Consider the following 15224-nt stretch of genomic DNA (forward strand, 5'->3'; position numbering starts at 1 on the left):
CCCCACCTCGTTTTTCTGTATGTACTGTAATTTTTTCCCCTGGTATTTAGGGTGCTCTCTCAGCTTTTCCCCGTTTTATCTGTATATACCCTTGTGCTAAGTATTTGGGTGCCTGGCTAGAGATCGCGGGCTTCACTATCTTTTTCAATGTGTATGCTGATTTATACCAAATAGCCCAGCAAAAGTGGAGCTGTCAGACGCATATCGCCGTGACACCCGGCAGTGATTTAACATCATCAGCACGTCTCTGTCCACGTCCCCCCTTCCATGGTGCTCACTCCCCGTTACATGTCCGGAACCTCTAGCCGCTGATTCGCCGCTAGGCATCCCCAGACGCCTACGTCAGGGATTCCCTATGACACTGCTGCGCACACCCCCAATTCTCCCTGCCGGAGCCGCGCGCACCGCACGACAGGTGCTGAGCGACAGCTCCGCTCTTGAAGGGGCGGGATTGGCGCCTTTATGTCATTATCTGTGTGTATATAAACCCTGCGGGGATGCCCAGTATGTACCCCTGATGAAGACTGGCATGCTGCTGGTCGAAACAGCTGTCGGGACTGCTGACACGCTGGCTTAACGACATGAATATTTGAAATACAATCCACTTTTTTTCATCTAAACGTGAGTGCTGGTTTTCTTTTCTATTTAAGGATTAAGTGCTAGTGGATGGTAGGGCATGAAATACCGCCTGTCGGCACATGTTGGCTCAAAAAACAGTGAAAAACTCCATGTCGACCTTGTGAATGTCGACATAGACAATGTCGAACTAATGACCTTGTCGAACTAATGACCTTGTCGAACTAATGACCTGTCGAACTAGAATCATGTCGACCTTTTCCCATGTCGACCTTTTAGCATGTCAACCTAATGGATTCGACCTAATGACTGTCGACCATAATGCAGTAGACCAAATGACCGCATCCCCTATGTATATACCAGGGTGGATCAATAAGTACCTGTGTTAAGAATGAAGACGAAAATTTTTCACACTTTTTAAATTTATTTTTCAACATAATCTTTTTTCACGGCAATACACTTTGTCCAACTTAAAAACCTCAAAAAAATATGATTTGTCAAACTGTCGTAGGCTTCTGTCTCGACAATGACCTAGTTTGAGCTGAATTTTTTTACCCGCGAGCCACGTTTTCAGGTTAGGGAACCGAAATAAGTTGCAGGGAGCCAAGTCGGGCGAGTACGGCAAAAATTCATAGCGCAATTCATGCAATTTGGCCGCAACAATTCCGGATGAAGGAGCTGGTGCATTTGTCGTGGTGGAAAAAAACAACCGAACCTATGAATCAATCTGAAATTTTGTATTGTGTTGTTTGAAAGATGGTAGTACATGATAGTAATACCAACTTTCCTCAGCAACGCCACCTGTCTTCAAACACAGGTACTTACTGATCCACCCTCGTATAGGAGGGGACAGGACAATGTGCAGTCACGTTACCTTGCAGCCTCCTCCTCTTCCTTCTTTTTCTGCGCCAGCTCCGCCTTCCTGCTCTCCACGTCCCTCAGTTTATCCTGCTTGATCTTCTGCAGCTGGTGAAGAGCCGTCTGCTGTTTGTTGTAACTTTCCCTCAGCTCCTAACCAAGAGAAACAAGTGGTCAGACAGAGTAACTGCAGGAGACGGAACTAAGACAGGATGGAGAGCGGTGTCTGACGAGATGTTCTGACATGACTGCACATGGGGAGAAGAGAAACACGTCATACAATAATAAAACATTGCAGTATTACACTGGGCTTACTCAGCATAAGAAGCAAGGCCTTTCGTTATCCTTTTAGTTCTGTTCTAAATTCTATAAAAGGTTTTGCATCTGTGTCAATGAAACGTAAATGTCACAAAGCGATTTTACAAACACTGTGATGTGACATATCAACCATCAAATGTGTAACAAATATATTATCTAGCCTGAAGGTGGCGCTGTTTCTTCTACTGTTTCTAGAGTGATCTGTCAACAAAATACCTTTGATACACAACCCTGCTGCAACAGTGACATCTGGAGGCTATTGAAACATACTGCACCGAGTGGAGGGAAAGGAGAATCCACGCAGATCCAAAACAAAAATAATGAAAGTATGCAATATTTCCTACTTAAACAAATTGCAAAGTACCAACGCATTTTAGTTTACGCTATACTTAAAAAATTGCTATGTTGGTAACATAGCAATGGCCCATTACCTACACACATTAGAGGCGGCCATTTTGTGAGGAGACGGCAAATTATTTGTAACTTGTTGACGCACGGCATATACCAATTCGGTCCTTTGGCCACTGTTTGCCTTCTATTACAGCCATATATTCATTCAGTAGTGGCAAGTATCCTCTCCCGGTTAAGGTGGCCATACACACGCAGATTTATCTTCAGATCTGGCTGGTTGGAACAAAAACATGGTTATGGATGAGAGCAAATGACAGTTGAACATTTGCTTGGAAATGCTGGAAAACTGACAAACTGTCACTCATCCATAACCATGTTTTTGTTCCAACCAGCCAGATCTGAAGATAAATCTTATTAGTGTATGGGCACCTTAAGAAAGTAATGGTTACAATTTGTGAGTCCATCACATTGGCACAAAGTTTCTAAACCCTTAACAATCTGCAAAGTTCTGCAGCGCACACTAAACGGATGGGGCCTCTGTACATCCAAGCGCTGACCAGCTGTTTCCAAGGCAAAAAGGCATTTCACAGAATACATAGAGCACAATTTATCAAAGATATTTAGGGGGTAATTCAATCTTGGTCATAAAGTGGCAAATTGTCGTAATCCTGACTAAAAACCTGTCAAACCCAATTCGACAACTTCATATTGAAGAAGGTTCATCCCATTTTTCTAAACTCCAACTCGAGAAAATGGTAAATAACTCGAGAAACACACATTTTGACTGTCGAGAGAAACAAAAAACAAAAACGGTTAAGATGGATTCGACAGTCGGAAAAACAGGACAAATGGGGAAATTAATAGGTGAAAGCAATGCGACAAACTCGGAAAAAAAACACTAATTCGACCAGGATTGAATACCCACCTTTAATAGTAAAATGTCAGAAAAATGATGGTGTTTTATCTCATCAATATATACTCCTATAGCAAAAAGCAGGGACCACAGCAGATATCTTCTGTAGCCTCAGGGGAACACAGGTCCACATGGGATTCGGAAATACCTGTGCTTCTGGGATTGTTACAGGCAATATCACCAGAGAGCGATCGTCTGGCTTGCACACCTATTCGGAGCCTTGGATCATAAATCCTGAAGTCTATACATTATACATCCCCAAGACAGCTCTATATATGGGCAGTACGGACGGTGTAATGGTTAGCAGTACTGCCTCACAGCACTGAGGTCATGGGTTTGATTCCCACCATGGTCCTACAGTGTGTGAGGTTTGTAATTTCTCCCGTGCTTGCATGTGTGTGCACTATATAATAAATATATATCCCTGGAGTACTAAAATGGAAACAGTAAGCGAATCGTGGCACTTGTCATCCTCTATTCAGAGCTTAGTCTGTCACGGATTATGCTGGTCACATCCATGTCAGCAGGGTATTCTGCCGGTAATCAGACTGATACATTACCGGAATCCAGTGACCTTGGCAGGGGCTATACAAAAAGAGAAATATCGGAGCCTGCAGCTCAGCTCCTCCACTGGACCACATTGGTAATACTTAAGCAGCCAGCTGAGGAGACTGGCACATAAACGTGCTATGCACTGGCCCGAATACTAGATTAACCTCTTTGAGAGCTCCTGTACTACTTGGATTTAACAATTACCATCTAATCCTCAGGTATTTATGCTGCTACAAATGTTCTTCGTCGTTACAGATATTTCTGGATGATTTTAGAGCCAAGAGTAACACCGTGGTTCCCAAACTGGAACTGGGGTGCCCAGCGTTGGTGGCTCATATTGTTTATGGTAATAAGCAAAAGCAGCAATTGTGGCTTCCAATGTGTGGACTAAGAGAAGTGAATCCTGACCCTCATCACACAACAGATCCTATGGATGACATATAGACACGATTGACATCATTTCAGTTTTTCCTGGATTTCTCAAGGAGCCAAACAGATGGGTAATACAGTAGTTTTCCACGTGCAAGATGAAAGACATGAGACACAGCCGACTCTGGTACTCCACACAACACACCAGAAGCCTGATGTAGACACGTCTTCAGGGCGGCCTTACCTGTAACTCAACCCCCCCTCCCTGGCTGCAGACCGCACTCACACCAGAAGCCTCATGTACACATGTCTCCAGTGCCACCTTACCTGTAATCCCTTGACCCCCCCCCTTCATGGCTGCAGACCACACTCACACCAGACATGAAAAAAAGCAAGGAATGGAAATACAGGGAAAGATGAAAGAGCGGACAGGTAAAGGAGACACAGAAATTGAATTAACCTTAAGCAAGAGGAAGAGATTGTTGAGACAGCTGAGGAGAGACAAAAGGCACTGCAGGACAGAGTCATCCATATCCTCATACTGCAAGATAAGGCAGACAGAGAAGGCACATTAAGTATTGCACTGCACAGCCACTAGGGGCCGCCAGAAGCCAAGTAGGACCAGAGCGGATCTGTGTCGGGACTCGGGAATAACTGCAATTCAGAAAACTTTATTTATATTATAATAAATGTTCATGCAAATTAATGGAGTATCCTGGCATATGGTAATGTCACAGAACACGGCTTAATGATCAAACAATGGTTCCGTGTTAAGGTCTGGAAGAGAACTACAGAAATTACCCATAGGGCCCGGGCCCTGGGAACAACCTGCTACAGTTCCATTTATAGATCCTTGTATCATCGTTACTAATCCACCTTCATTAGAGGCGTGGCATAACCAATTATTTCTATCATTGCTGTTCATTTTATTATTGATATGGGAAAGGTGTGCATGGGAGGTCGAGTCTCCCTTATCTGTGTATTGTAAAAACCGAAGTATTCCGAACCCCCCCCCCCCCCCTTTTCATACTTACCTCGTCCCCAGATGTCCACGGCAGCCTTCGGGATCCTCTTCAGCCTCAGGGTGCATTGCGCGAGTGTGCAGTCGTGCAATGCACCCCTGGGACCGGAGAAGCCACTGAAGAGGATCCTGAAGGCCGACCGTGGACTTTGAGGGACCATCTGGGCACCAACAGGGGACCAGGTAAGTATGAAAAAAATATATATATTCCAAAATCCGCAAAAATCCCTTATCCAAAATGCTCATGGTCCAGAGCATTTTGCATAAGGGATACTCAACCTGTATCTACTTTCCCATGTATGTCTATGCACCGCCACCGCCGCACTGCCATCAGTCTACCCCACCTTGATCTGGTTGTTGAACGAGTCCATCTCCAACAGCTTTGAGGAAGTCTCTTTCTCCAGGGCGTCCAGCTGCTCCCGCAGTCTCTGGCATAACCCGTCCTTCTCCATGGTTTTCTTATGAAGCCCAAGCAGGCCAGAGTTGGAGCCATCTGTCGGACAACGCAACTGCAGTTACCTATGGCACCCTTCAGAGCTGGCACAATCCTGCCACAGATACACAAAATGCTGAGGCCACACACCAATTGGTACCCTGCAGCATACCGCGTGTGAATGATGGGAACACTACCCTATGGCCAGGGTGGCATATAATGTGGCTATATCATTACAACCCTCAGCCTGGCCAACAATATGGCAGGAACATCTGTCTGCGCTAGAACCACCCAGAGGCAGAGGCACGAGGTGCAGAGAAGGGTCAATGTCGCTCACCTGAAGGGCTCACCATCTGAATCTGCTTAATCTTCTCGTTTAAAGCTTGTTTCTCCGGGACCAGGCTGCTCAGCTTATTCTGATATTCCTAAAATACAAATGGGTTACACCAAATAAAATATTGATTCATTGTCAATTCCCTTATCCGCTGCGCTAGGCTCTACCTCCTTCACCACGTTCTACTCTATAATAAGAAAAGCCATCACCCTCCTACTGTTCACATGAAGGTGTTCTCATACACTAATGCTGCAGACGCCTCAGCGCGCCAGATTGTCGCTCAAATGTGCGTTCAATCACCCCAAAGGGGCTGATTATAACAAAAGTTGCCTTCTTGTTTTAAATACAATGTGCTAGGCCAGGGGTGGCCAAACCTGTCCTCAAGATCTACCAACAGCTCATGTGTCTCAGGCATCCTGTGGATCTATAGTAGGAATGAATGCAGCAGGTTTGAAAATGTGACAGTTAGTAATGACTACAGCTGTGCACCAGCTAGGTGATCTGGGGAATGTGACAGTTAGTAATGACTAACAGCTGTGCACCAAGCTAGGGGATCTGGGAAATGTGACAGTTAGTAATGACTAACAGCTGTGCACCAGCTAGGTGATCTGGGGAATGTGACAGTCAGTAGTGACTACACCTGTGCACCAGCTAGGTGATCTGGGGAATGTGACAGTCTCTAATGACTGCACCTGTGCACCAGCTAGGTGATCTGGAGAAATGTGACCGTTAGTAATGACTACACCTGTGCACCAGCTAGGTGATCTAGGGAATGTGACCGTTAGTAATGACTACACCTGTGCACCAGCTAGGTGATCTAGGGAATGTGACAGTTAGTAATGACTACACCTGTGCACCAGCTAGGTGATCTGGGGAATGTGACAGTTAGCAATGACTACACCTGTGCACCAGCTAGGTGATCTGGGGAATGTGACAGTTAGCAACGACTACAGCTGTGCACCAGCTAGGTGATCTGGGGAATGTGACTGTTTGTAACGACTACACCTGTGCACCAGCTAGGTGATCTGGAGAAATGTGACAGTTAGTGATGACTACAGCTGTGCACCAGTAAGGTGATCTAGGGAATGTGACCGTTAGTAATGACTACACCTGTGCACCAGCTAGGTGATCTAGGGAATGTGACAGTTAGTAATGACTACACCTGTGCACCAGCTAGGTGATCTGGGGAATGTGGCAGTTAGTAATGACTACAGCTGTGCACCAGCTAGGTGATCTGGGGAATGTGACAGTTAGCAACGACTACAGCTGTGCACCAGCTAGGTGATCTGGGGAATGTGACTGTTTGTAACGACTACACCTGTGCACCAGCTAGGTGATCTGGGGAATGTGACAGTTAGTAAGGACTACAGCTGTGCACCAGCTAGGTGATCTGGGGAATGTGACAGTTAGTAAGGACTACAGCTGTGCACCAGCTAGGGGATTTGGAAAACGCGGACCGTTGGTAGATCTCGAGGACCGGTTTGGCCACCCCTGTGCTAGACAAACCCTTGCCTTCTATTTTACAAACACGATGATGATTTAAGGAACACCGCTCCATGATGAACAGCAGTTCGTCAATTCCTGCACTCCAGGCTGCTATCCGTGCAGGTTTTCCAGGTCTGCTCACAGACAGCATAATTACTAGTAAATCAGTGGATCTTTTTCAATGTGTCCTTGTTTATTAACTTTGTGCAAGAATAAACAGGAAACACAGAAAACATGCTCCGCTAGCGTTTCCGAAGCACGTAGTTTGAGAAACACAAACAGCGATTAACAGTAACATGTCCTGATATGCGTCTATAAATTCCAGTTCTTCCGGCTATGGGCAGGAATATTAAAGCAATGAAGCATAAAGGTCACCAAACAAGAAATTCAAGTTAAACTTCAAAAAGTGTCTGGCAGCCTTCCCAAACCTCAAACTTCTCCAAAACATTAATATGATGACCGTAAGGAAGTGAAGGCAGACATCGAGGTTGTTATCTCGTCCCTTGAAGGGGCTGTAACCTTAAACATTACTTAACTAAACCTAGCACAGGAGGATGTCAAATACATATGAAGTCTACGCCTTGCACGGGTAACTGCTACTGCTTTTGCCTGCTCTGTGCTTAGGTAAAGGTCGAATTTAAAAATGTACCAATCAGAAGATACTGTGGGGTAGATGTATGAAGCAGTGATAAGGGAGAAGTGGCCCACTGCAACCAATCAGCTGCTCTGTATTATATTATGCAAATTATAGATGTAACTTCAGTGCCGATTGGTTGCCATGGGCCACTCCTGAGTCCCCATTTATTCATGCACTAATCAAACTTAAGCAGCTCCTAAACCTGGGATGACTGAAGTGTGCAAACTGCCAAAAGTACACGACTGTGTTTACATGTAGCTTGTCCATAAATCTAGCTGTGCCTCATGCCTCAGGCATGTCACCTCCAGGATGTTATGCACGGGGACAATTTTCCAACAGTAATAACTTGTCCATAACCGGTCATTGGGAGATGTAATGATTATACGCATGTACCGGTTGGGAGAATTGCCCGGTGGTCTGCCGTTACCTGGAGCTGCTGCTGCAGCTGTCTGATCTCTATGATTCCCAGGTCACATTTGTTATCTACAGCTTCCAGCTCGTTTCTCTTCATTTTCTTCCTGCCCCGGATGTCCTGGACTCTTAGTGTGATCTGCTGATGTTTCTCCTCCTAAAAACGGGAAGAACATCCTTTAGACACATGCAGCGGTGGGTCCAATTCTGTAGGATTCTTTGGAAATTCAGCTTCCCATATTCAAGTACTTTGCTATAAAATATACTTAATGACAGGATATTTAAAAATGACACATGGCCTTTCCATGCATCGCCCCTAGCGTACCAATGTGTATTAAACTGGCTAGCAGTGCTCCTCACAGTGGCCCTTGTGTGAAATGTACAGGTAACTGGTTTCCATGCAAGATCAGTTTCATTATGTTATGTTTCATCACTAGGAGAAAAACCAGATTCCTCCTCTACCCTATAACCAGCTCTCTATAGATTACCATTAGACCAACAAGGGGGGTACTAGGGTGGCCAATCCTGAGATCAGCGGGATCCTGGAGATTGGCCCTAAAACGCTGGGATTTTAATCCCCGGATTGGAGTTTCCAATCCCGTGATTTCTGGATTAGACTGCGCATGTGCAGTCTAACGCTGGGCAGTGTCCGAGCGAGTGCTCAGCCGCTGCCTGGCTTCTCCTGTCCCAGCAGAGCGGCTCTGCGCAGTGTGACGGGGTCACAAGTCGTGCTGCGCAGGCCACACAGCTCCATCCGCGCTGCCCACCCTGACTGCATTGCACGGCTTCTCGACACCTGTCTTCATTGTACGCCCACCAGCCCAGCACCCGTCTACACTGCCTGCTCGGCTCCCAGCTTCACCACCCGACCATCATGCATCGCACCGGTAGGTTAATATGTGGGGCGGCTTTTTAAAATTAGGAATGCCGAGATTGGGCATTTTTCAACCCCGATTTCCGGAATTTAAAAAATGCCCCGGGATTGGCATCCCTAGGGGGTACCAGTCTGTATCCTCCTACAGTCTTGGGGACTTAACATTGCCTGTACAAGCCAGGATCTCTTGGCATCAGACCCCTTCGGTTTAACTGGAGGAAGAGGGTGTATAATACGGTATAGGGCGTCGCTTAAGTCATTAACCCTTTGGAGTTCCAACACTGCTGTGAGAGATCCTCAAAACATCCCCTAAAAAATACCAGCAGCAGCCATTCTTATTTTTGCGTGCAATATTGATCTAAACTTCAATTCACCGTCTCGGCCGTACAGGTTATTTGTATTTAGTTATACTAAAAGGACAGTCGCGGTGTGAGCACCACTGACATTTTTTAGCGGATGTTTTTGAGAATCTCACAGCAACTTTGGCACTCAAAGGGTTAATACCTAGATTCTGACTGGCAAGATACATAGTAACAGATAGCTCCCAACGCCCTATGATGAATAAGAAGTACTGATATAAACCTTGACAAGGTACCAAGGGGAACGCGCCACATGGGCCGAGTCAGAGTTGATCACCGTTGTGCGAGTTCGCAGAACGATTATGGAATGACTGCGGATGCGTACGGATTGTAGTACGTATGCACGAGGGGAAATAGCAACAGAAAAAGCTTACGGATCGGACTCCCAATCCGCCCCGAATCTTCCTCACAGGAAGTCGGCGTTTAGGGGTGGTACCTGGCTGTGGGAGTGTCAGAAAAAACACAGGTGTGCCCTAGCATTTTAAGGGGGGGAAGGGGGGGGGTGTGTGACGTCAGCGCCGGCCTCTATAAGCCTGTCTCTGACGAAGATGACTGGTAGAGTTCAGCCAGCCAGCCATCCATCTACAGATCGCTTGTCAGGTCTGGCTGGTTGGAACAAAATCCTGTAATGGATGAGAGCAAATGACAGTTGACCACTTGCTTTGAAATGCTGGAAAACTGCCAAAAACTGCCATTCAGATATTACCAGGTTTTTGTTCCAACCAGACAGATCTGACAATCGATCTGTAGATGTATGGCCAGCTTTAAGGTGGCCATACAAACGCAGATTTATCTTCAGATCTGGCTGGTTGGAACAAAAACATGGTTATGGATGAGAGCAAATGACAGTTGACCATTTGCTTGGAAATGCTGGAAAACTGACAAACTGTCACTCATACATAACCATGTTTTTGTTCCAACCAGCCAGATCTGAAGATAAAACTTACTAGTGTATGGGAACCTTTAGACTTTCATTTGCACAGACTGAATAAATCATGGATCGGGAATGGAGTATGGATTAGCTGGTTGACGTCGATCTGCAATATTTTTACAATCGTTTACTCTCCCTGTCTGGGCGGCAGCTATGTACTATGTAACTTTGCAGATCAGGTCTGAATCAGGCGCCTAGTACAAAATATGCTGTTATTTGTTCTCTGGGGCTCCAGAGTATTCCCACCAGAGCTTCCAATTCCAGCTGTAGGCTCTTCTTCTTAGACTTCAGCTTCACAATCTCTTCCTGCTCCCGGTTCCTCTGGTTAAACAGCTCCTGCCGGCGGATCCTCTCCATCTCTTGTTTCCTCTGGCGCTCCAGCTCCTGCTTCGCTGCCTGTGAAAAGAGAGCGACATGTTATCATCAGGAATGCAATTGAACAAGTCCCCCATATGCCGCGATCCTCATGTGCTTTGCTGTCACCGACTCCAGCAAGCCATCGTGAAGACCGCTATATAGGTAAGGGTCCACCAAACACTGTCAGAATAACCAATCATACGGACTACACCAGCATAGGAGAGGAGTAGCATGGATGAAGCTGAACGAAGGAGGTACAAAGGGTAGAGGGCTAAGCTCATGGGAGCGTACATTCTAATAGAAATGCTCATGACCAAATTAATCAGAATCAGCTAGTGTCGGTGTATGGGCTGATGACATCACCACCTGAGGATGACATCACCACCTGAAATCCCACCCTCAGCAGCTACTGGTAAGAGCTGCCAGAAAGGGAAACCACCTGCGCACCGAGACGTAGACGAACAGAATCATCTCCCATCAGAAAACAAGAGGTGGCCTTTATCAGCTGGATCAAGAGAGGGAACGACGGCCTTTGTAATTCTGGTAGGCCGGACCACTAATTAAGCTCTGGACAGATATATTATAAACCAGTTCTATTCCACATTAAAGGTATTAGCATTTGCTCAGCAGAGTAACCTAAGGCGAAATACCAACCTCCCTCCTCTCAATTTCCTTCCTCTTCTCCTCCTCCCTCATGCGCTCAATCTCGCGTTGCTGCTCCAAGCGCCTCTCCATCTCCAGCTGCTTCTTCCGCTCCTGCTCCTGGCGCTCCCTCTCCCGGCGCTCATGCATTTCCCTTTCCTTCTGGGCCTTCCGCTCTGCCTCCCTCTGCTGCTGCTCCATCAGAACCTGTCGCCTCTTCTCTAGCTCTTGGTTACCCCTCTCCATGTTTTCCTTCCTCCTCTCCTCGAATGTCGCTATAAATCATAAAAGCAGACATTTATTACAAAGAAGAAACTTACAGCTTAGCAAAACCCGCAAAAAAGTAAAATACATAGCTTAATTTTATGTGTATACATTGTGCCCTGCCCAAATGATTTCACTACTGTTTTACTCCAAACTGTGGCCCTCCAGCTGTTGTTAAACTACACATCCCAGCATGCCTTGCCATAGTTTTAGCATTCCCCAATAGCAAAACTGTGGCAAGGCATGATGGGACTTGTAGTTTCACAACAGCTGGAGGGCCATAGTTTGGACAGGTCTGCTTTACCTCATTGGAAAGCTGAAAGAACACCTCAGAAGCCAATAAAAAAGCTATATCCCCATGGCAAAAAACAGGGGCCTACCTGCATCAGGACAGTTTGATTGCTTACATAATAATCGCTATGATTTATTTACCTTTTTTATCCGTACTAGGAAAATAATGTGATGCTAATTCCTCTTTGCCTCATTACGAAGAGAGCAATAACAGAGACTTATATCTATTTTGGCCACCTCTAGTGATCTCGGCAAGTTCGGTTGTACATCAGCCTAGTGCGAATTGTTGCTAACCGGCCTCAATGTCAGATATTGCAAAAACAGACAAGACCTCACCTGCAGACGGATCCCGCAGCTGCTTCCAGTCTGCTGCTCCTGAGTTCAGCGCACACACACACAAAATGATTGTCTCTATGGTAACTGCAACTCATTGTCCACATCACACATCTTCGTACATTATTAGCTACTGTATATACAATTTCCACTGCTCCATACGCCCTGTAACCAGAGAACCCCCTGCCACCTAACACGTGCACCATTCCTAATACATTCTGTCCATATTTATTTGGAATTATATTATTGTTTTATTATTGGTGTTTAAAACTAATTGAATTACCAGTGTCTTTGACCCGTAGATAAATATATATATAATGGGTAAAGGCATTGCTAAGAGAGATCTATTAAATCCCTATACACCTGTTAAAGTGGCAGATGTGATTAGCGTAATACACTGCAGGGCAATAAGCCATAGGTGAAGGGCTTCGCCAATGAAACATTGGCAGGAATGAAAGGCTGCTCCTGATTGGATGGGCACAGTACTGGAATTACCCGGTAGTTTCTGCCTGTGTGATAGATCCGTTCCTTACCTTCGATGCCCATAACATAACTGTATGGAGTGTTTGGCTGATCGAGACGCATGAAGCACACCCTCCATGACCCATTCCATTAGGTACAGAATGCTCTGTTCCTGGACTTCCCTGCCAATGGCAGTTACAGCGGTTGGACTCCAGCACAGTCCAAAATTTAAAGAGGGGGGGGGGGGGGTCACATCAACTGCCAGTGAGTCCAGGCTTTTGAATATTGGACTGTGCTGCAGTCCCACCTCTGTAAGGGTGGCCATACACACGCAGATTTATCTTCAAATCTGGCTGGTTGGAACAAAAACATGGTTATGGATGAGAGCAAATGACAGTTGACCACTGTTACTCATCCATAACCATGTTTTTGTTCCAACCAGCCAGATCTGAAGATAAATCTTACTAGTGTATGGGCACCTTAACTGACACAGGCAGGGAAGTCCAGAAACAGAGCATTTTGTACCTAATGCACATTGCTACCCCACAGCTAAACCGGACACCAATGGCAACCCTAACCCCAAAGGCAAACCCAACCTTGCCTAATTGCTAAACCTAACAGCACCGACGAGTGGATGACAATGTCAGTGGGCAGCATAAGCAGACAGAAGTGAGCAGTAAAGACAGCCAGCCCAGCATCCACTCACCTGCTGACTTCTTCTGGGGCGGCTCCTCTTCCTGCATCACCTGGAAGCTCTGATAGACCGGCAATGTTCCATTAATGGGGTCATTCGCCCTGGGAGAGGACATACACATAAATGAAATGAGATGAAGAAACATGCACAGACATCAAAGGGCTAATGCGATAACACTGAGAGAAGTACACCAACCACAGGGAACCACATCAGCCAATCACATGCGCCTATATACAGTAGTAACTGGCCCCAAACAGATAACATGTCATTTCCCAAGGAACTTCGGAGGTGCGGCACTCGGATGATAACAATAACAATCTGAGTGCCGCACCACCAACATATGTACAATTTTATTCAGTGAGGGCACCGGAGCAAGCCTATCGGCAGCACTCAGGACTTATAATAAAACGCACAGGCTTTTGTCAAACAGCAGCAGACATTTTAACAAAAGCCTGAATAACAGCTGAAATGTTACAGAGACAGAAGCTGCTGATGTGTGTTTATTATAAGTCCTGAGTGCTGCTGGGTCCATGCAGCGGGATCCTCTCACAGGTACACCACTTATTATCCGGCAACAGTTGGTCCGGAACCTCTTTTCATCCGGACAATTTTGCTTTGTCCGGATTAAAAGAGGTTATGGACCTCTTTTGATCCGGAACATTCTCTGCGCATGGGCGTAAAACGCAATATGCGCAAGTGCCAGTTGGTGCAGCTTCTGCGGACACAGGACGCATCGGTGGGGCTGTTATGGCATCCGAGGTCACAGGAAGTACTGCACATGGGCGGAAAACACACAGCATGAGCAAGTGTCACTGGGTACAGCTTCCGCGCACACTGCAGGTGACACCGCAGGCATCGGTGGGGCTGTTATTGTGTCCAAGGTCACAGCAAGTGCCGCATTGTAGTAAACAGTTTGCATACACTACGGTGTTTACTCATTAAGTAATATTATAGTGTAGCATATATTTTACTAATTTTTGTTTTCAGAAATGTACTGAAGCTGCAGAAGGAGTAAAAAATAAGACATTAACAGATACTAAATTAATCTGCCAAAAATCGATCATCCGGCACAGCACTGTAACCATCGATGTTGGAAAATCAGAGGTGTACTGGTATATGCGGTGATGTCTGCTGCCTACCCCCAGAAGGAAGGAAGCCTCCCCCGTTCGCATGGGGATGCGCAGCGTTTTCCCGCATTTTCGTGGCACGGTTGTAACGTAACAAAATGTGGATAAAGTGAAGCGCTGTGAAATGTATGCACTGTATGTCTTCATGAAATGCTGACCTGCTGATTGAGGATTTAATTCTTAGCTGTACAATTTTCGGTCATTTGTATAAGCAATGCACAAAGCAGTTACCGTATGCTATGTATACGTCCTTGCTGAAAGTGTGTGAGCAATCTAGCATCATAATGTATGTATTACTGCACGGTGGCTCCCTGTGTGTGAGAGTACTTACCTTACCTTCCTCATTAATCCAGCACAGCCCATAATACCCTACATTGGTGTTCTGTCTTCTCCTGATCCCTCTAGTATCTCTAGTGAGCTGCAGAAGCATAGGCAGGGCAGAGGAAGAGCTGCCTCGTTCTAATCTCCCCGAGCTGGGCATCCGTTACCAACGGCTGTTGTGTAGATAAACCCTCTGGTCTAACCTCACACTGTGACATGACTCCTATTCTGCATCGCTGGCGTTTATAACCACACTAGACAATATATATATACTAGATTGTAACCTCTTCTGAGCAGGGCCCTCTTCCCTC

At 46.0% G+C, this 15224-nt stretch overlaps 1 protein-coding gene across 4 annotated transcripts in view; it reads right to left on the reverse strand.

Moving 5' to 3' along the window:
- The window catches only part of ITSN2 (intersectin 2), a 164756-nt gene that overhangs the window by 59655 nt on the left and 89877 nt on the right, over positions 1 to 15224 (reverse strand). For 3 of the 4 annotated variants that reach the window (XM_083178639.1, XM_083178637.1, XM_083178640.1), the window contains 8 exons: positions 13478 to 13566; positions 11434 to 11696; positions 10669 to 10818; positions 8275 to 8415; positions 5729 to 5816; positions 5303 to 5451; positions 4398 to 4478; positions 1451 to 1587 (listed from right to left, as the gene is read on the reverse strand). In XM_083178639.1, coding sequence (XP_083034765.1) covers positions 1451 to 1587; positions 4398 to 4478; positions 5303 to 5451; positions 5729 to 5816; positions 8275 to 8415; positions 10669 to 10818; positions 11434 to 11696; positions 13478 to 13566 — 1098 coding nt within the window. The remainder of the gene's footprint in view (positions 1 to 1450; positions 1588 to 4397; positions 4479 to 5302; positions 5452 to 5728; positions 5817 to 8274; positions 8416 to 10668; positions 10819 to 11433; positions 11697 to 13477; positions 13567 to 15224) is intronic. The other variant, XM_083178638.1, reaches the window with a different exon arrangement.

The sequence above is a fragment of the Crinia signifera genome, chromosome 3, assembly GCF_055691185.1.
Source record: "Crinia signifera chromosome 3, ASM5569118v1, whole genome shotgun sequence".
NCBI classification, from domain to species: domain Eukaryota; kingdom Metazoa; phylum Chordata; class Amphibia; order Anura; family Myobatrachidae; genus Crinia; species Crinia signifera.